This window comes from Thermobia domestica, chromosome 15 (assembly GCF_964235325.1).
Source record: "Thermobia domestica chromosome 15, izTheDome1.hap1.1, whole genome shotgun sequence".
Classification (NCBI taxonomy): Eukaryota; Metazoa; Arthropoda; class Insecta; order Zygentoma; family Lepismatidae; genus Thermobia; species Thermobia domestica.
The window spans coordinates 197,672,874-197,694,412 of NC_137468.1; the positions used below are offsets into that span (position 1 = coordinate 197,672,874).

At 37.8% G+C, this 21,539-nt stretch overlaps 1 protein-coding gene across 7 annotated transcripts in view; it reads right to left on the reverse strand.

Moving 5' to 3' along the window:
* Positions 1-21,539, reverse strand: part of LOC145671795 (kazrin-like) — a 312,194-nt gene that overhangs the window by 195,388 nt on the left and 95,267 nt on the right. For all 7 annotated transcript variants that reach the window (XM_081741014.1, XM_081741011.1, XM_081741017.1 and 4 more), the window contains one exon: positions 13,225-13,388. In XM_081741014.1, coding sequence (XP_081597140.1) covers positions 13,225-13,388 — 164 coding nt within the window. The remainder of the gene's footprint in view (positions 1-13,224; positions 13,389-21,539) is intronic.

The following is a 21,539-nucleotide window of genomic DNA, read 5'->3' on the forward strand; positions in this document are numbered from 1 at the left end:
GTCTTCCTCTTCTTAACAATATCTAAAACTGTTTTTTTCACCCCACCATTTCTAACATGCTCTCATTCGTTTTCCGCTTGGAGCGCCCTCGTGGCTAAGCGGTTAGCGTACGCGCCTTTGGCGTGGGAGACCTGGATTCGATTCCCGGCGGGAGCTCAGGTGGTTCGGATTCCACGTTAATCAGTAGGTCCACGTCTCATATAGCCTCGCTGCTCAAAGGGACGCTAAACTAAAATCAACTCAACAACTCGTTTTCCGCTTGACCCAGCTAATTCTCTTCATTCTTCCCCATACCCATATTTCGAAACTTTCCGGTTGTTTTTCATAATTTTTGTGTAACGTCCATGTTTCTGCCTCGTACAGCACAATAGTTAAGACGAAGCATTTTATGAGTCAATTTCTGAACTCTTTATTCAAGGTTTCACAAAACAGACTTTTCTTTTCGTTAAAGGCTTCTTTCGCCATTCCTATCAAACCTCGCTACGTTTAGTGGCTGGATCAACAAAGAACAAGATCGGAACGGCTTGCCTTGTACAGTGTATATGGTATTTTGTTTCTCGATAACTACCTGCCAAATCTGAACGAAATTCGGTGAGTTTCTAGTTCACATCTAAGGAATACAGCTCGCTATATTTGATGGGTAAATTCTAGGGATGGCCACAAAGTTCCGGTTCTCGGAGATCCGGTTTTCACAACCGGTTCCAGAGCTGGATCTGAAAACCCGGTTCCAGAACCGGATCTTAGGAACCGGTTCCAGACCTGGATCCGAAAGCCCCCAAAGATCCGTAAAAGAGGCACAAAGTTCACCTTCAAAAGAAATGCAAAGAGGACCATGCGCTTGTGCCTTCCCTGCCCAGACCCGCTTGTGCCCCCAGAAAAAAAATTTGGTCCACCAGTGGGTGTTTAGCCAAATGAGTTGGCCAGTTTGCCTGTTTAACCAATGAGTTTGCCAGTTACCCAGTTTATTTAGTCAAATGAGACAAGCTGCCGCCGCCTGGGCGCCTGCCTGTCGCTTCCACCATTTCATCTAGCATACTGTTCACAGCCTGCCAGCAGCTCGGGTTTAGCGTAGGGATGGTCATAAAGTTTCGGTTCCAGCGGAACCGGTTCTTGGAGATTCGGTTTTCGGAACTGGCTGGATCCGGTTCCAGTCTTGGATCCGAAGAACCGGTTCCAGTCTTGGATCCGAAGAACCGGTTCTAGACCTGGATCCGAAGAACCGGTTCCAGACCTGGATCCGAAGAACCGGTTCCAAACCTGGATCCGAAGAACCGGTTTCAAACCTGGATCCGAAGAACCGGTTCCAGACATGGATCCGAAAAACCGGTTCCGGAACCGTCTCCTAGAACCGGATCCGTTGAGACCCGAAAACCGGTTACACCAGGAACCGGTTCTGGCCATCCCTAGTAAATTCGACCAGAGACAGGTTCGTCTAGGCAACGGAGGCTGATCACAGCTTTGCACCCGGAAGCGTCTGGATTTGGTTCATCTTGGTTTGTAATAAAGCTTTGTTTTAGATCAATGATGAACGAATTCTTGCTTTCAATTTACTTTTGCTCACAAACTGTAAGCAGCATTAAATTTTAAAAAATACTAATTATTACTACTTTATTACAAAATATAAATAAAAAAATATTTCAGTTTAACGTCCCACGATTGTGCCCTTGAGGCTAACGGACACGATGATTAAAGCAAATGAATGATGATGCAAGAATCAGTGGAATGAGGAAGTAGGAGGAAACGGGAGTACCCTGAGGAAATCTACTGACATCATGATGTTGTCCACCACAAACTAACTTGGGCGGTGATCGAACCAGGGACCTCACACACCAAACGTAAGCGCTCTACTACTGAGTCACCGTGACCCCCAAAAAATATAAAGAGATGGCGGATAAATAATGTACAAACTTTAACTGAAGGGCTTGATGGAAGAAGGGCCGATCCCACTCCTCCATGAAAAATGAGTTTTGTGGCTGACGTGTGAGCTAGTGTCACCTACTCCTTGAACTAAATGCATTGTGAAATATGCAATAGTCAGTGGCGTATTTAAGATTTTGTTTCGGGGGGCGGGCTTTGCTAACTTTCGGGGGGAAGGCTTTGTCTGAAAATGTAAAAATTCTGCAAGATATTTCATATACTTTATTATAGTAAGTAAGATTTCGGGGGCTTAAGCCCGGAAGCCCCCCCCCCTAAATACGCCACTGGCAAAAGGTGTTCTGTATCTACTCCTACGAACTAAAATACGTACGTTACTTATTATTTTGTTAAATCTAAATCAAAACTACTTTAACTGTACTTCTCCCCAAACTCACAAAATTGTGGGATAGGCCCTTCTTCCACTGACCCCTTCAATTTGATTCTTAGTTTAGCTTCCTTTTCAGCAGCGAAACTATATGTAACGTGGACCTTCAACTTAACGTGGGATCTGAACTACATGAGCTCCCGTCAGGAATTGAACTCGGGTCTCCCACGCCAGAGGCACGTACGCTAACCGCTAAGCCACAAGGCAGCTCTAATAATGTACAAAAAAGACAATTTGATATGATGTAGGTAGATGAATAAAATTGGTTTTGCATAAATACTTCTCCAACGTTTTTGTCTTTTTTTAAAGTTATTTCAAAACAATTTAGTTGCCACTTGCCACAAGGCATGTGAAACAGTAGTGCTTTTTCGTATTCATGAACAACTCTCCCAGTCCTTAATGTAATTAAATCTCATTAAACGACATCTTAAAAAGAACTGGTTGCATGATAAATTAAACTTTGTGTAACTAGTATAGACTTCGCTGTTCACTGACTTCGTTAGGATTGTTAACGAAGTTCGTGTAAGCAATTTAAAGGACTGTCATCTCCCAGGTAAAATTAAGTAATTAACTCTAGAGTCACGTTTAATGAAATAAATTGGTAAATATACGGATATCTTGCTATCTGCTGTGTAATTGAAGAGATTATTTGCTTTTGTCCAGGTTTACTATGGACTAACCACACGAAAACTGATATAAATATGCTACTTATTTGATTGATTGATTGATTTTGAGTTTTACGTCCCGTTCAGCAGCGAGGCTATATGAGACGTGGACCTACTGATTAATGTGGAATCCGAACCACATGAGCTCCCGCCGGGAATCGAACCTGGGTCTCCCACGCCAAAGGCGCGTACGCTAACCGCTTAGCCACGGAGGAGCTCACTGCTTATTTGAATACACGTACTCTTTAAGACTTCAGGCGTTGCATTTGATAAGCGATTTCACATTTCTGATCTTAAATCTGGTTCGAGTAAATGAAATGAAATCTTTTAGCTTAACATTCTACGATTATATCCTTTAGACCAGGCCGGTAGCCAGCCCAAATATGTAGGGGGGGGCGGTAGAAGTTTGGGGGGCCCGGTCCAACCATATTATAGTCAGTAGGGATGCGCACGAGACGAGTCGAGACAGAATTTTCCTGACAAAATTCGAGTCGAGACACAGCTCTTCCAATAGAGAAATATACATTTTTCGAGTCGAGACATCACTTTTACAGAACATTTTCGAGACGAGACAGCGTCAAATCTTGTCTCTCTTGTGCATCCCTAATAGTCAGTTCTTTCAGAAAAAATGTTTCGGGGGGGGGGGCACTGCTGGTACTATTGTATTTATTTTTGTATTATAAACGTATTATTTTGATCTCCTCCGGGGGGCACTCTCAGAGCTCCGGGGGGCAGTGTTCCCCAAAAAACATGTCTAGAAGAAACACTGATTATAGTTCATCACTACATTATAGTTCATTTACAAGCCTATCGTGAAAATTTTAAGGGGGGAAAAAATTAGGGGGTAGCCCTCTAGACCCCCCGTGGATACAGGCCTGCTTTAGGCTAAGGGAGACGATGATTAATGCAAGTGAAAGATGGAAGAATTGGCGGAATGAGAATGAGGGAGGAAACGGGAGTCCCCTGAGAAAACTTACAGACGCGATGCTATCCACCACGAACTTGCTTGGCCGGGAATCGATTCAGGGACCACACACACCAGAGGTAAGCGCCCTACCATAGATCCACCGTGCCCCTTATATCTGGTTCAAGTATGCATGAAAATATTATAAATATATTTTTTCTTTTGCCCAAATCTACTTCTTACCTTACTTCAGCTTAAAGAAATCGAAAATAAAATAGAAATTAGTTCGAAAAATCTGAATGCACCTCCATATTCAACGTGTAATAACCAGTTCATTAAGCTAATAAAATCTGTGAAGGATATTATACTTTGTAAATTGACTCCAAATAGTCATCTAAAACTCACCATAATTTTTAAATTACTTGTGCTTTTAACGTTTTTTTTTTTAAAAAAAAAAAAGATTAATATAACTACAAAAGAGCTCTTAAATTATCGAAGGTTTACAAACAACTATTTTAAGACAACAATTATATTTTCAAGTGTTTGCAAAAAACATATTTGTATATCTGTATCATATAAATATCATTCCAACATGTTTTCTTTCTTCTTCAAAATCAGTCAATGTGTCGTCACTATTTTATTCAACAGTTCGTTTCGGATCGACATCTGATTCGATTAACATAAAAGCAGCCTCTGTTCATGAGAGATGGATAAAAGGGAGGAGGACAAGCACAACTTCCAGGATCTCTCGATCCAGATCACAGGTCTTTCGACAATTTTTTTTAGGGGAAATTATCATGGATTTTTTTTACAATAGTGTTAAATGACAATCCAATAGTTGAAAGATGCTGCCACAACACCGGTTGCAACAGTCATAAAAGTAACGTTACATAAAGTATCACACAGGACATGGTATTGCATCATTTTGCAACACAAATGATTGTGTTTATACAGACCTTTTGAATTTGTAACAGGATCAGTAAGTGATAGTGCTTAACTAAATCCGATACTACACATGCCTGGTATTATACTACTGTTAATACATCTGTCTGTAGAGGTGACAAGACATTTGGACCATCCTGTAGTTAAATTTAAATTTATTGTAGCTAAGGTTAGATTAAAGTTAATTTTGTTAAGTTAAAACGGGTTAGTTAAGTTTAACTAAGATTACATTTTGTTGTTTTGTTAATTTAGGTTTGGAAATTCAAGTTCATCTTCGGTTACTTGAATGAACTTCGGTGACTGTACCTTGGATTAATTGAACTTTCGTGATTGTGCCTTAAGCTACTTCAGTTTTCGTGATTGTACCTTAGGTTACTTGAACTTTTGTGATTGCCCCTTAGGTTACTTGAACTTTCGTGACTGTACCGCAGGTTATTTGAACTTTCGTGAGTGTATCTTAGGTAGTTAAACTTTCGTGACTATATCGTGGGTTAGTTGAACTTTCGTGAGTGTACATTAGGTTTTGACTATATCTTGGATTAGTTGAACATTCGTTGTACCTTAGGTAGTTAGACTTTCGTGACTATATCTTGGGTTGGTTGAACTAATGTAACTAAAGCTTGCGTTGGTTGAACTTTTATGACTATATTTTAGGTTAGTTGAACCTTTGTGACCATATCTTAGGTTAGTTGAACCTTTGTGACTATACGTTAAGTTAGTTGAACCTTTGTGACTATATCTTAGATTAGTTGAACCTTTGTGACTATACGTTAAGTTAGTTGAACCTTTGTGACTGTATCTTAGGTTAGTTGAACCTTTGTGACTATACGTTAAGTTAGTTGAACCTTTGTGACTATATCTTAGATTAGTTGAACCTTACCTTTGTGACTATATCTTAGGTTAGTTGAACCTTTGTGACTATACGTTAAGTTAGTTGAACCTTTGTGACTATATATTGATAAAGTACGTGCTTTTTCGTTTCTTGCATCAGAATTTTGATAATGGCATTTCTTCCTCTTTAGGGGCACACTCATAAAAATTGGTATATGAAGCAATGAAGTACTCCACTATATGGTAATAGCGTATATCTGTACTTGTTGCTTATATAGGGGAAGAGAAGGAGAACAAAGTTGGCCAATTTTTTGAGTCTCAGTTTGAAATTACATTTATTTTCACAGCGGCTCCACCTCTACGCAACAAGTAGAAGTAGCGATGGCCTTAAATCTGTAATGACACACTTCCCAACATAAGGTCATATGAACTTTTTTTTTTGTTTGTCTATCTATAAGGAATCCACCCCTGAAATTTTGCTGTACCTTTTTGTTACACTCTGTATATTAAGAAAATTTATGGGTTGAGGTTTTGGAGGTGTCGAAATATTTATATTAGTTACCTTTGTGCATGTATGACGTAAATATATTCTAGTCTATAAATATAATTTTTTCAACTCACGGCAGTAAGTAATATTTTGTTCGTTAGATATACGTTTCCTTTTTGTTGTAGCTACAAATTTTCGGTGAGTTTAAAATTATTCCTTTAGTAAACTTATACCCTGTTCATGACCCTAGTAACATAAATTATTATCGGTAACTTTCTTGGTTTCTCTGTTTCATTTCAGCATTTAGGCTTAATGACACACATACACTTAATGTTACATAAAATATTTTTACAGTTTCTAACGATCATCGCATAAAATATATCTCAGTACTTTTTATTTATTTCATTTTGTTACAAATTTTGACCTGAGTCGATTGAGAGATGTCACTTTCGTTGATGTTAAGGTGAAATCTGTGCACAATTCGTACTGTTACAATCTATGAACAGTATGCTCAATCTTTAAGAAAACGTTGTAACAAATACATTTAATAGCATTTATCATGAAGTGTGATACGAAGCGCATCTCCAAGAAGTAATTAAGGCACTTTCTCATTAGAATATTATAATCTTACGAAGTATTAATTTATTTGACTTGACACACAACCATTTTTTTTAAAATATGGTAATATGGCTTAAGTTTAAATACCAGTCTTGGATAGAAAAAGTAATAAATATTGTTCAAATATCAATTAAAGATCAGTCTTGGATAGAAAAAGTAATAAATATTGTTCAAATAGCAATTAAAGATCAGTCTTGGATAGAAAAAGTAATAAATACTGTTCAAATAGCAATTAAAGGTAAGTCTTGGACAGAAAATAATAAATTGAAGAACATTTTTTTTATGACTACGCGTATTAAGTTGCTACTGTTAGCAATAAAACAAAGAACGTTTTGTAATAAATATTGCGTCTGAAAGATAAGTTTACTCAGCAGTACCGGTGTGGGGTAGTCAATTGTCATCTGAGGCGTTATGATGACGAGCGTCAGGCGAAACTGTCCTCGATTTGCTTATGGAATTTAGCATAAATTCACCAATGTAAGAAATAGTTGAATAAGCTTTCTAAAAATCGGCAGAGAAGTAACCTCAGAATTGATAGGTACTTGGTTCGAGCCCTGGCCATTCGAGTTTGTGCTGAAGATAATTGTGTTGTAGGCTTTACCGGGATCCTCCAACATTCTCATTCTACTAGTTCTATATAATAATTCACTTTGATTAATCTATTAGCGTCTAACCATGGAACATGAAACTAAAGAATTTAATTTCTTCTGTGAGAGCCCTGACAAAGACTCTTGTACGAGGAGGGGCTGAAATTATAAAGGGTGTTCCATAAAAAACGCAACTTTTGAAATGCCCGCCATTTCAGTTCTAGTAAGTTGGCAGCACTGAACGTTACACGATTTCCATCTGTTGTCTTTGTAGTTAATAGTCACGCAGCGCTCAATAACGCAACGTGTCACACACAGATTGCAACAATGGACTTATGACGAAAGAGGTTCCCTGGCTGAGTGATTCCTTGCAACGATGGCGTGAACTGCCCACCCAGATCTTGTGATTTGAGACTATGCGATTTCTTTCTGTGGGGATATTTGAAACAGTGTTGCCACACTAGATAGAATCGTATCAAATTTAGCCCTTTTTTGTCATTCATCGGTTCGTTGGTACCACGCTGTCATTTTCAGCTCCTTCTGTGAAAACGTTAGTACAATTCTACCCAATTCAGCACCATTTAACAAATACTTGTCAGAGTTTCAAGAGTTTTATATATTTTTTCATATATGGCCATAATACCGTTTTAGTTTATTGGTCACTTTGAAATAGGTTTCCTTACAGTACATACCGAAGATGATAACTGTTTTCCCTTTTAATTTGTGGCCTTTGTTATACTTCCTACGTGCGAGAAAAGTTTCATCTACTTCCACGGTTGTTCGGGGTCATCTTATTTTGATGGTTTTAAAAAGTAATTTTTAAAAAGCAGCACTTTCTTGATTTGGACTCTTGGAAGAGGAGGGAGTGTTCTAGAACTTTAGCTCTTTTAGATTCGTGTTATAGAGTCATATATTACACTGGTATATAATAATGAATTCAGCTCGTTTTGTTTCAATTTGGTACTATTTTTCAGCCCACTCCACAGCTAAGACTGTGGTAACACTGGTTTGAAGTCCAGTGTGTACACGAACAAACCACTATTACTTCCAGAGCTCAAGACCGAGATTCAATCTGTAATTTCAGAACTAGGAGTGCAAGTAATGTTATGCCAAAAACGTTAAAGAAAATTTAATCGAAAGAACGAGAGTATGCCTGCAGAGTCGTGGAGGGCATTTGAGAGATATCATATTTCACACATAATCACAGGTTCACACATACATTACAAAGATATGTAAATATCTAATACGTAAATTGCTTAACTTCATCAATAAATTTGTATTTTATTATGCACTCAAAATTTCCGTTCTTTAACCTTAGATTACTAGACTGAGTGAAAATTTACCCAGAGTTTGTTTTCGTAGCGTGTTACTAGAGAATATCATTATCTAGTTTCATGTAGCTTCTGGTATTCTCCTTTCTGCGCAATGTGAGACCGAGTGTCGATAATAGTGTTTTGAAATTTAGTTCAGCGTCAAATACAGACGGGTGGGTGCAGGGGTAAAAGTGGATCTGAAAAGGTAGGGGACGCATGACGCCCATTGTCATTTTTTTAGTAAGTGGGGGACGCCATAGATTTTTTTTTCTGGAAGCGGGGGCACGGCGTCCTCCCGCGTTCCCCCTCACTTTTGCCTCTAGATGGGTGAATTTTCACCCAGTCTAGTGGTTGCATTACCTTTGATTATGCAACTCTTGCTAACAAAAATTGAATTCGTCACACTTTTCAATGACTACATAACACTATTTTAATAATGTCATGGACTCTAACAAGGCAGGATACCCAGGTGTAACACGCCGATTGTGATAAGATTTCATAGACATAGAGAACATCAAAAAAGAAGCAATACATATTTTTTTATATATATCGGTCAACAAGAGCACTGAAAGGGTCAAATAGGGACATAAAAATGGGGTCAATATAAGATTGTATGGAATATAGAAAGAACGAGAAGAAATATCGGAAATGAGCAAAAAGAGTGGTAAGGAGCAGGAAGAAAGAAGAAACGGAAACAGAAAATATGTGTTTTTGATTTGGGTGCATATGTTGCCCGTATGCGAAAGAGACGCAGATACATCTCACTGCACGAAGATGGGAGAACACGCAGGAAGGATGCAAACGCCATTCGTATAGACAGTCAGCGAGACAATACTGCGCAGTGGGTTGCATATATCGCATAATGGAAACAAAAGTGCATAGCACAGTAGAATGTAATAGCAGGTAGTCCACATACGTAAGATAAACAGCAACAGTAATATCAGTACCACTCATGAGTATCGATATTACATCGCTGAGAAAATACGCGTACAACATAATAGTAATAGTATCATTTTTGTTTTTGTGTTACTACTACATACACACATATTCAGTTCCAACATCCATCTCATCGTTGTTCCCAATATGCGAGATATATGCAACCCATTGCACAGTATTGTCTCGCTGGCTGTCTATACGAATGGCGTTTGCATCCTTCCTGCGTGTTCTCCCATCTTCGTACATTGAGATGAATCTGCGTCTCTTTCGCATACGGGCAACATATGCACCCAATGCAAAAACACGTATTTTTTGTTTTCGTTTCTTCTTTCTTCCTGTTCCTTATCACCCTTTTCGCTCATTTCCGTAACATATTGTGACAATGTGGTTGACGTGATTGGTCCATTTCCAGATGTTCTGCTTTCTACGCATGGGTATGTTCTACTTCATTGTCTTGCATCGACTATGGGTAGTATTTTGTACATTTAACCTTTTCCGATATCTCTTTTCGTTCTCGTTATATTCCGCATAATTTGATTTTGACTCCATCTTTATGCCCCTATTTGACTCTTTCAATATACTTGTTGGGCGATATAAAAAAATATGTGTCGCTATATGCCTGCAGTTTTACTGCAATCGGCGTGTTACACTTGGGTACCCTGCATTGTAAGAATACTACACTTTCGGAAATAAATATATTCTTAATATGCACTTTACATTTTGAAAGAATTAAAAATGGGCGAATTTTCTGAAACGTATCTTTTCTCGCACTGTAAAATAATAATAATAATAATAATAATAATAATAATAATAATAATAATAATAATAATAATAATATCGTTTATTTAAATATATGTCGAAAGAAATAAAATACGTACAATGAAAACTGACTGAAATATTTGTGTCAGTTTTATAAATATTTTGCATATATATATCTCGATTCCAGCTCACGCCAAGTGAACTTTGTGGGGGGTCAAACACCGTGTGCGTGGGTTTGGGTTCTTCCGTTTCCTCCTACTTTCTTCATTCCACCATTTCATTCATTTCTCATCATCACCGTCTCCTTTAGCCTATCCGGCATCACCGTGGGACGTAAACCTCAAAGATTTCATTTTTTTTTTCAAATAAAGTAAATCATACCGAGAAAAAAAGTTAACAAAAAACCTGGGTGAATTTTCACCAAGTCTAGCATACAAGATAATAAGTCTAGTAACCTAGGGTTAAGGGACACCTTTTACTTCTGCCATTGGTTCTACTATGTGCAAGCTAGAGAGGTAGGTTTCGAAATGACGTGCTTGACAGTTTCCTTGTTATTTTCCTTTCGTTTAATAGGAAATGGTTTTTATTTGCGTACTTTTATGCTTTCCTCCCTCTTATCAAGACAACTCGTTACTTTCAATATAAAACCACATTTAAAGTAGAAAGAATGAAAAGGAAACAGGGGAAGAAAAAGAAAGAATTGCAAATGACTCAGTGAACCAACTCAATTAAAGTCTCTTTTTCCCCTCTTCCTTTAATTCTTACTCTTTCATTTCCTCTGTTTTGTTTCTCGTAGGAGAAGAAGAAGAAACAAAAAAGATGGTGGATAATGTGTTTTAAGCGTTTGTCAGTTGCTGTATTGTGCTCTATTAGAAAGGGCGGGAAGCTTATGTGATTGGGTTATTTTTCTTCTTGAAGGCGAGGGGAGTGTTGGTATTTTCATTACGTGCCTAGAGGCCTACGTTTTTCATTTAGTTTCCGTTCTCCTCAATTTTTCTTTTCATGTCCTCTCTTTTTCTTACATCTTTCTTGTGTTGTTTCATTTCTTCATAAACTGCCGTTCTTTCCTAAGTTTTAATCTTTCCACTTGAGGGACTTCCAGCCATTTCACATTTGACAATACGTCACACTAGAGACACTGTACTGTTCGAGACCTCTCCGCAGAACTTAAAAAACGGGGCTCAATTCAATAATGCGGAATTTTTTCGTGTACCCGTAACGACACATTCCCATTGAAACGTGTACCCCCAGATTTAAGCTACCGGTACTCTTAATTTGAATTACAGGTAGTAATATTAAAAATATATATAGAACGTATTATTTATTAAATAACCCAGTGTTACTATAAACAGGAGAATCATGCTATAATTTAATAGAAATATGTTATAGCTAGCACGGAATAAATATTTTACTGGAAAAAAAATGAAATGAAATGAAATCTTTAAGTTTTACGTCTCACGCTTATGCCGGTTAGGCTAAAGGAGACGGTGATTATGAGAGATGAGTGAAATGGTGGAATGAAGAAAGTGGGAGGAAACGGGAGAACCCCTAGAAAACCCACGAGCACGGTGTTTGTCCACCACAAAGTTCACTTGGCGGAGGCTGGGATCGAACCCGGGACCCCAAGCACCAGAGGTGAACGCTCTACCACTGAGCCACCGCGCCCCCAATATTTTACTGGAGTATATAGGATATTATTTATATAATTTTACTACCCCTTAAGAGATAGCGTGAGCCATTGAAACCTTGACCCATGATCCAGTAATCTACCATACATCATGATCCACTCCGTCCCATGGCCTACCATGACCCACCAACCACGGTGACCCACTGAGACCCACGACTCAGCAAAACTTATCGTCATCAACTGTGATTCATGTTCTGCGTTCTCCTCCAGACTGTGAAAATATCGCTACTCGGAGTTTGAAATTCTAAGGTCAATCACTCAAGCACCGCTCTTTTAGAATACCGACGGATCTCACCTTTACGATATAAAATGGTAAAGTGTTTGTCATGGGCCGTATTACGATGAATTTTAACTTAATTATCATCCTTGCTGAAGTATAGATACTTTTTAGTGGAAAATAGGATGAAATTTTAGTCTCAAATCAAGATAAGGTAGACCAATGTAAAAGAAGAAAAAAAAAAAAAAAGCCGTGTAAAATTTGACTGTGTCTCGAAAGCCAAGTAGTAAGTCGTATTGCTATTATTACAATTACAAATATTAATATCCAAAAGTTCTTTTTTCACTTAGATATATTCATCTCAGGCAAATAAATAAAGACAAATAAGGGCCTTGAAAGTAAAACATAGACAAATTCACCAGTGTTTAAAAGATGCTGTCTACAATGAACTGAATAGAGCGGTTCGGTGGGTCAGAGTGAGCTACGACGGGTGGTGGGTCGCAGTGGATCATGATAGGCCACGTCCTGTAGATCTATTATCCACTGACCCACGACCTACTCCATCTCTGACATTATCAGTGGAAGGGGAAGACAGAAAGTAGCCTGGGACCTGTATATTAGGTACTATGCCGGCATTTGGCTGACGCTAATGAGGAAAACCCAAGGAAATTTCACTCAAGATGGCTGGGCTGAAAAAGCCGTTACATCTTTTGAGGCAAATCTCTTTCGTGATAAATGACTTGAGGTATATTATAGTAGTGTTCTTACTGAAATATTTATTTGTGAAATATGACCAAATCGACAAAATCATTTTCGAGAAAATCGTATTAAAATATCTCACCTCCAAGAGTGAACTATCACTTTTAGTGAAAACTGAAAGTATATTTATGCATACACTTCTGTCGTCACGAATGAGTTATAGTTAATTAATAGTCAATTTAACAAAGTTGAAAGTATTTCTGTGTATGATAGTTACCTGAGCGTCCACTAGAAGGCGTCTCATCAGAGCCATGGAGGCGTGGAGGGCCTCTTGCTCGCCATGTCGGGAGGCGAGATTCAAATGGTGCGAACCGCCGCTCAGCTCTGAGCCGTACAGAGACCGAACAATCTGCTCATTGAGAGAGTCCAAAGACTGGATAACTGGAAAGAAACAGAAAAAAGTACGAGTTAAATTCCATGATTAAACAATCTTTTTTTTTAAATATATATATATATATATATATATATATATATATATATATATATTCATTCCGAATTGTATTTCACAGACCCAGTGGCGGATCCTGGGGGGGTGGCGATTGCCCCCCCAGAAGAGGAAAGTTTTATTTTATATATAAATGAAACCCATCCCAGAGTTTGGAGTTCTTTAAAAGTAGCTCTAAGTAGCAGTATTACAACCCACCGCCCCCCAGGAAGTCCGTCCTGGATCCGCCCCTGTACAGACCAATGGTATATGAGAGACTCAAGCTTACTTTACTTTATTAAAAGTAATAGAACAATTATTCCGATAACAAATAATTACTTCAATATTGTTCCAATGTTGGAAACAATATTTGGATATTCAAAGTAAGTTCAAAATTAATTTTTACAGCACTAGTTTATTTCAGTTGCAACTTCAACTACCTTTTTAAAGATGCCTAACAAAATTATATAACTATAATTATATAACAAAATTATATATTTGGTTACAAACAACTTCAGTAAAGACATTGAAAAAAAAAAGTAGGCAGTTCCTTGTGTGCTATTTTATTTTCCAGCTGCTGTTGACGTCATTTAGAAAAGAAAAAAATAAAATAAAAATAATGTCATATTATATTTAGAAAGAAAAGGACAGAAATTTCATTTCTGAAAGCATTATCTGTTTTCCCTTGACTGACCCTGCTGAAGAAAAATTCGATTTTCCTATTTTTGTACGTACACTTATTTTTGTTGTGGGGGAGAAAAACCTCACACAGACAACACAAACATGGCGGCCAAAGAAAATGAAAGAAATAAAAAGATTTCTGTCTTTCTATGACAGAAAAACTAAACTTTTTTTAAAAAACAAGCAACTGTAATGTCACGGTAGAATTGCGTTCTAAAACTTCTTCGAGGCATATTTAAACAATAACAGCTTTGTCGTTTTACATTATACTAGAAGAAAAGAGAAATAACTAACTAACTAACTAACTAACTCTATGGCCTATGGAACCCGGAGGTTCAATGCCGCGTTCACAAAAGCTCTCCACTGACTTATATCCTTAGCTAACTGCATCCAGTTTCTACTCTGTATTCCAATCTCTGCGAGATCCATCTTAATATTGTCCTCCCATCTGCGCCTAGGTCTTCCTAATGGTCGTTTTCCGATTGGTCTTCCTGTCAAGACTTTGAAAGCGTCTCTACTTTCTTCCATTCTAGCTACATGACCCGCCCATCTAAGCCTCCTAGACTTGACGACCCTAACAATGTTGGGTAAACCATATAAATTATGTAGTTCCTCGTTATGAAGTTTCAGCCATTCCCCATTCCCGTTCCCCTTGGGTCCGAATATTCGTCTCAGGATCTTGTTCTCAAATACTTTCAGTCTATGTTCTTCCCTCAGAGTAAGTGACCATGTTTCGCAGCCATACAGAACAACAGGGATGATTATCGTTTTGTATATTTTAAGTAAGAGAAATAAATTATTAATTTTATTTATAGTATATGGATGGTCTGAGGTGAGTGAGTAAATTTTGTTTTCAAAATCCGTGTGTAAACTTCATACACATTTAGTAGATTGTAAATGTGTACAATTTCCGAAGTAGAATTATTATTGCATTATATAGTATGAGGAGATAAATTATTTCCTCAATAGATGTCAGTACCCTCATAACTATAGTGTGTGACGTGTGGCGTATGACCAGGCCCGTATTTATATATCTATTGTACGCCCCTGTGCTCTAAATAATTTACCCCCCCCCCCTCACACACACATACATAAACAAACTTATGTTTCAAACAAGGAAACAAGCCGTGATTCTGCGAACATGCCAGCTCTTGTTGACTAGCAGTTTAGGTATTACAAGTTACAAAAGTTACAACGTAATGTTAAATGGTTTAATTCTCTCAATGACGATTATGATGTGGTGTTCTGCCCGAAGGTCCCTGGGCAAGGTGAATCCATACTAGTTTGCCATTGCCTTCCATGGGATGATGATGACGTAGGCCTACTAAGGACAGGACCTATAGCTTAACTTGTAATCCGAACCACTTCTGTCCCCACCAGGAATCGAACCCCAGGTCCCCTTGATTACAGGACAACGAGATTCATTGGGACACATTCAATACTGGCACGACAGATATTAGTGTTGGATTCATAGTTTTCGAGGTCGCTGAGTTTAACGTTGGGGTGTGAAAGGGTGACTTTTTAAAAATAATCAGATAAGCTAGCTAATTAGTAACTACTGTAATTAGAGTAAATTAAACACATTAATATATTTTTTCGCGCTTGTGCGGGACTCTACGGGTTGCTAGTTTTAAATATTACTCTGTTGCAGATCTTTCAAAAACTTCCAAAATTTTGCGTCCCCCTAAATTTTGCCGCCCTTGCTCGAGCACAGAATATCACTTACCTAAATAACGGCCTGCATATGGCAAATAAATTGGCCGGTGCAGACTTCACATTTCAGGAAGCCTATTTTAAAGTGATATTTCATTTTTACAAACGTCGCTGATGTTCAAGGTCAGTAGAGGCATGAGTTTCAAACATAACCCCCTACACGTTTGACAATGGAAATTTCCACTAATTACACATTTAATATTTAATACAAAAATACACGTGAAACATTTTCTTGCGTCGATTTCTCTCTCTCTCTCTCTCTCTAAACTGGTTCGACCCCAGCTCGCGCCAAGTGAACTTCATGGTGAACAAACACCGTGTGCGTAGGTTTTCCAGTTCTCCCGTTTCCTCTCACTTTCTTCATTCCACTATTTCATTCATTTCTCATCATCACCATGTCCTTTAGCCTAGCCGGCATAACCGTAGGACGTAAAACAAAGATTTCATTACACTCAGAATATAATTTCGGCATCACACTCATTTGATCTCACGCTCACATCACTCTCACTTTATCTTACACTCACAATATTATTTCGACATCACATTCACTTGATCTTACACACACATAATTATTTGGACATAATGTTCACTTGTTTTTACAGTCGAAACATCATTTCTACATTGCGCTCACTTGATCTTATATCATTTCGATATCGCGTTCATTTAATCTCACACTCACTTCATGATTTCGAAATTTCGGTCACTGAGCCTCATGATATGAAGGCTACATGAAGTTGAGGTCGAGTTCTATTTAACCTCTTGAGCATGAGTTCTGACCTCTTGAGCGCGTTCAATTATCATCACATTCAGAAAATTTCTTCTCACCCTGACCATCAAATTTTTAAACACAAACAAACTATTTGCTGAGCAAAACAATATATTCACATAAAAAACTACATGCGTGTTACAGTTTCGCCAACTAACATTTTGGCTTCATCAGACACTATCAAATTTTGTTTGATGAGAGAATTCGAGTTTAGTTGAGTTGATTTCGAGTTTAACGTCCTTTCATCAGCGAGGCTATATGAGATAGGACCTACTGTTTAACGTGGAATCCGAACCTCATGAGCTCTAGCCGAGAATCGAACCCGGGTCTCGCAAACCAAAGTTGCGTATGCTAACCGCTTAGCCACGAATGAGCTCACGAGAGAATTCGAATTGATTTTAACGTCAATGAATCCAACTTTATGGCAAGAAATAACTTAGCAAATAATTTATTTTACTATTTTTTAAAATCTAAAATTACTAAAGTTGTACTAATAAATCAATATACACTTAAAAAGCAATTCACGTTGAAAATTTTCTTTCCGTTTTTCAACCAAAGGAAATTCTCAACACTTTAAAAGGTCCTCCCCCCACTACCTTTCAAAAGAAGGGAAAAGCCTTTCTTCTAAAGAGAAGAGACTCCTTAACACAATACAGAACACAAGGAAATCAATTTAATTTTCTGGAGAAAAGCAGCCAGTGAAGACGGGAGATACACTCAGAAAGGAAGGAAACAGAGCCCGGAGCACAGACTAACTGACAAAGAAGATAATTCTGCTTTTAACGGATTCTCAGCACTTTTTTCTCCTTTTTTCTTTAAGTTACCAGTTTAGAAAGGTTTAACGTACGCAGTATGAGAAGGATGTACTTATCAGTTCAAAGCTAGTTTGATTTCCTTCCAAAAAAATTGAAGTTGGTTAATTACTGACAAACCAACTAACAAGACTCCATTTGCTTCATTTTTATTTCAATTATTAAAAGGAAGTTCATGCAAGATTTGTGTGTATGTCTTTGGTATTCGTAGTCCTACAACCTCCAGATCTTAGACTTTCTTTTAAGTATTCTGGCCGGCCATAGAACTAACTGGGCTGTAATCAGTGTTCGAAGTGGAGAAAAGGCAGAGGTGGTATGTTTTATTAACATTTTGACTCGACATACCAACTATCTAAATGTTGATTTACAGTGGGGGTATGTTGCCTCAAACATTCTATTTCTATTTACATAATGACTAAAAAGCATTGAAGAGCTTCTCTGTAGTTACAGGAAGGACATGGAGAGACTTTGATCCCTTACCAACAACTTTCTGAAAAACAAATATCCAATTATGATGTATTATAGAGAGTTATACATAAAAAAGGTCAAGAACCGAGTTTTTTATATTAACAATTTCCTGTGGGGAAAACTCCCGGATCCACACTTGACTGAGGGGTGTTCCAAAGCCCCGGAAGATCCGCCCCCACAGCAGACAACCCCTAAATCCGCCCATGCTCAAAACGGGACATTTATATGCATTAAGAATCTTCATCCCGGCGAAATTAAAATACCGCTAATTTTACAGTAATTATGTGATATCTTGAAATAGATAAAAGATAATTAAAATATGGAACAAGAGCGCCCTAGACAATGTTATTTTGCGTGAGGCACCGTTATCACAAGTCACCTAGTGGCTTTCCGTTTTCAGCTGTTTAGAAACGCGAAAATAAATGCCGATTTTCAAAATGGCTCGAAATCGAAAGCAGACAAGTAAGTCGTGATAACGGTTTCTCATGTAAAATAATATTGTCTAGGGCGCTTTTGTTCCACATTTCGATTATCTTTTATCTATTTGAAGATACCACATAATTACTGTAAAATTAGCGGTATTTTAATTTCGCTGGGATGAAGACTCTTAAAGCAAAAATACACACACACACACACACAGACAGAGAGAGAGAGAGAGAGAGAGAGAGAGAGAGAGAGAGAGAGAGAGAGAGAGAGAGAGAGGAGAAAGGAACAATTTAATATGGCACATCCTAACTACGTATATATAAAATTACATGAACTGGCATGAAATAAAGGGGTACTTCTGGTTGACGTGGAAAGTTTAATGTGCTATGATTGCAGTTTTTTTGGGTCTAACCAACACGAAAATTACCAAAAGTGAATATTTTTAAGTTTTAGGGAGTCTAAAGGGGGTATGAAGAAACTCCCCATGTTATTTAAATGGGCGTTTTTTGACCTATAATTTTATATTTCAGGTACTTGAAATTGGAATAAAAACTTGGAATTCGGCATGCTAGTACGTTCTCGTTATCATTACCTAAGTAAATCACTAATAATAAAAATTTCCAACTTTAGAGTGGTTTTATGGGCAATTAAAAAATATTTCCTATGTTATTTATATGGGACATCTACACCCCAAAATTATGGGCACTTCCTGTACGGCTACAATGATTAAATTTGGTATGATTGTGCTCTTCGGGACTAACCCACAGAAAAATTGCCAAAGGTGAATATTTTTAATTTTTAGGAGTCTAAAGGAGCGATGACGAAATTCCCCATGTTATTTAAATTGACCTTTTTAGAGCTTGATCTAATATTTTAGGTACTTGAAATTGGAATAAAAACTTGAAATTCGGTATACTTGTACGTTTTTGTTAGTTACTCAAGTAAATCGCCCCACCCCCCAAAAAAATCCAGCTGTAGAGTGGTTTATGGAGAACTGAAAAATCTTTCCTGTGTTATTTATATGGGACATCCTCTACACCTCAAAATGCTTAGGCACTCCCAACAAGATTAGAATTATGGAATTTGGCATGATTGTAGCCTTCCGGGACTAACCCACAGAAAAATTGCCAAAAGTGAATACCGGTATTTTAGTTTTTAAGGGGTCTAAAGGGATCTAAAGAAATTCCCATGTTATTTAAATGGTCGTTTTCTTGTGATACAAAATCTTATCTTTTAGATAGTTGAAATAGGAAATGAAACTTGAAATTCCGAAGAATTGTGGGCTGAGGAAGTACGAGGCAGTAGGCCGAGCAAACGCGGGGGTCTGGGGCAAACGTGGCCCAGTCAACATGTAAAACTAGATAAACTTCTTTGAAGACACCTCATTTTAAAAACAGAAGGTAGCAAAAAAGATAAAAATGTTGGTGTTGTCAACTTAGAAATTACTTCTACATAAGAAATAAAATCTTTTTACGTGAAAAGCTATTCGTCAATGGCTGTGTATAAAAATGGATTTATTAAAGATATTTTAGCATCTACTTTCCAATGACGGTATGTTTTAATCATTGAAAAACCAGAGACGGTATGCCTTCATCACTGAAAAACCAAAGGCGGTATGGCATACCACCGCATACCGTCTCACTTCGACCACTGGCTGTCATGTCAGTCAGTTTACTGGTGATGCGGGAAGCTCAGCTTTGCTTCCCGGTAGGATATGACTAGTTAAACAGTGATGCCAACCTGAAACGTTATAAATTCCCATCTCAAGAGTCAGAAATTCCCATTTTGCTCCTGAATTTCCCAAACTATACGAATATAAAAGTGTTCAAGACTTTGAATACACAGACAATGAAATCAGTGTATATCAGTTACTTTCTTCAAATATGAGTGAATTATCCAAAAATTCCATTTGTCTACGTTTATAAAACAACTTATGAACAAATATTTTGAAGAGACAATTGAAATTGTTGATGAAAATGATTACATTTAGTTATGAGTTTCACGCTTTTGTGCCATGATCTGCCACGGAACATAATAAAAGTAGATAAACTTCAATTTTCAGTCATTCCTACGGAATGTTTTGGAAATTGGACATTTCTAGTTTTATCTTCTATTAATTATGTTCTTTCATTCATTTCTCTTTTTAAAGAAACATACCAAAGTACTAATAACATTACACTAGCATGCATTTTATAGTAACAAAATTTAGCAATTAGCATTATTTTTACGTTTCTTGAAGACCCCTTTGTCTACTTGCCCATAGAAAATTTTGTTGGCGTCGATGGAACAGATGTGTGAAAAATTCCATAAATTCTGCCAATTTTAACGAAAATTTCCCTTTATTCCATTCCAAGAAATCGTTGTAAAAAAAATTCCATAATATGGGATTTTCCGACGGGTTGGCATCACTGCAGTTAACAACTGATGCCCTCTGGTGTCTACTTTTATAGCCAGTGGAGGCGAAGCCTGAAAGATTAAAGGGGTTCACTTCGTATCGCTCTGAGTCCTCTTCGTGTTTCTTCGGTGACGTCATCTGTCGGCTGCTTGCTGGTGCTTGCGCCGAGGAATGCGGCGTTGTTTACTATAGTACTCGCGCCCAGTCGTGAAGCTTGGGCTCTAAACCAATCTCAGCAATATTTTGCTTGAGCTCCGTTGCATCGGAAAACTTCGGTACAATTCGTGGAGCCGCCTCCCGAGCGCACACTTGGGGAAACGTCAAACACCTGAAATTCACCAACAATGTTGCCAAACTTTGAAGAGATAGAAAATGAGTATTTAAAAAAAAAAGCATTTTAAAATTACCAATAATAACACTGCACAACAATAACCACTGTAACAATTATTCTAAAACTGTAACAATAACACGAATAGTAACAACGAAAATATAACGCAAAAAAAGGAGAAAGAAACAAGTAAAAGCGGAACTTGGCGCCAATCCGACAACACTGTACTCTCGGGAGATATTTTCCGTGTAATGCGAGAGACGACACTGACAAAATTTGATGGGTGGGGGTTGACGACTGGAACACCCCCTCGCGTTCTATTGGGTGGTGAAATCGGTAGATCTAGGTCAAGCTTCACGACTCGGCGCGAATACTATAATACAGCAAAACCTATCTTTAGCGGGATCGAACGGGACTCGCAAAAATATCCGTTAAAGATAGGTTTCCGGTTAACGAAAGTAGACCTATGCAAAAAAAAAAAAAAAGTGCATGCAATATAATACAAACACTAAGATAAAA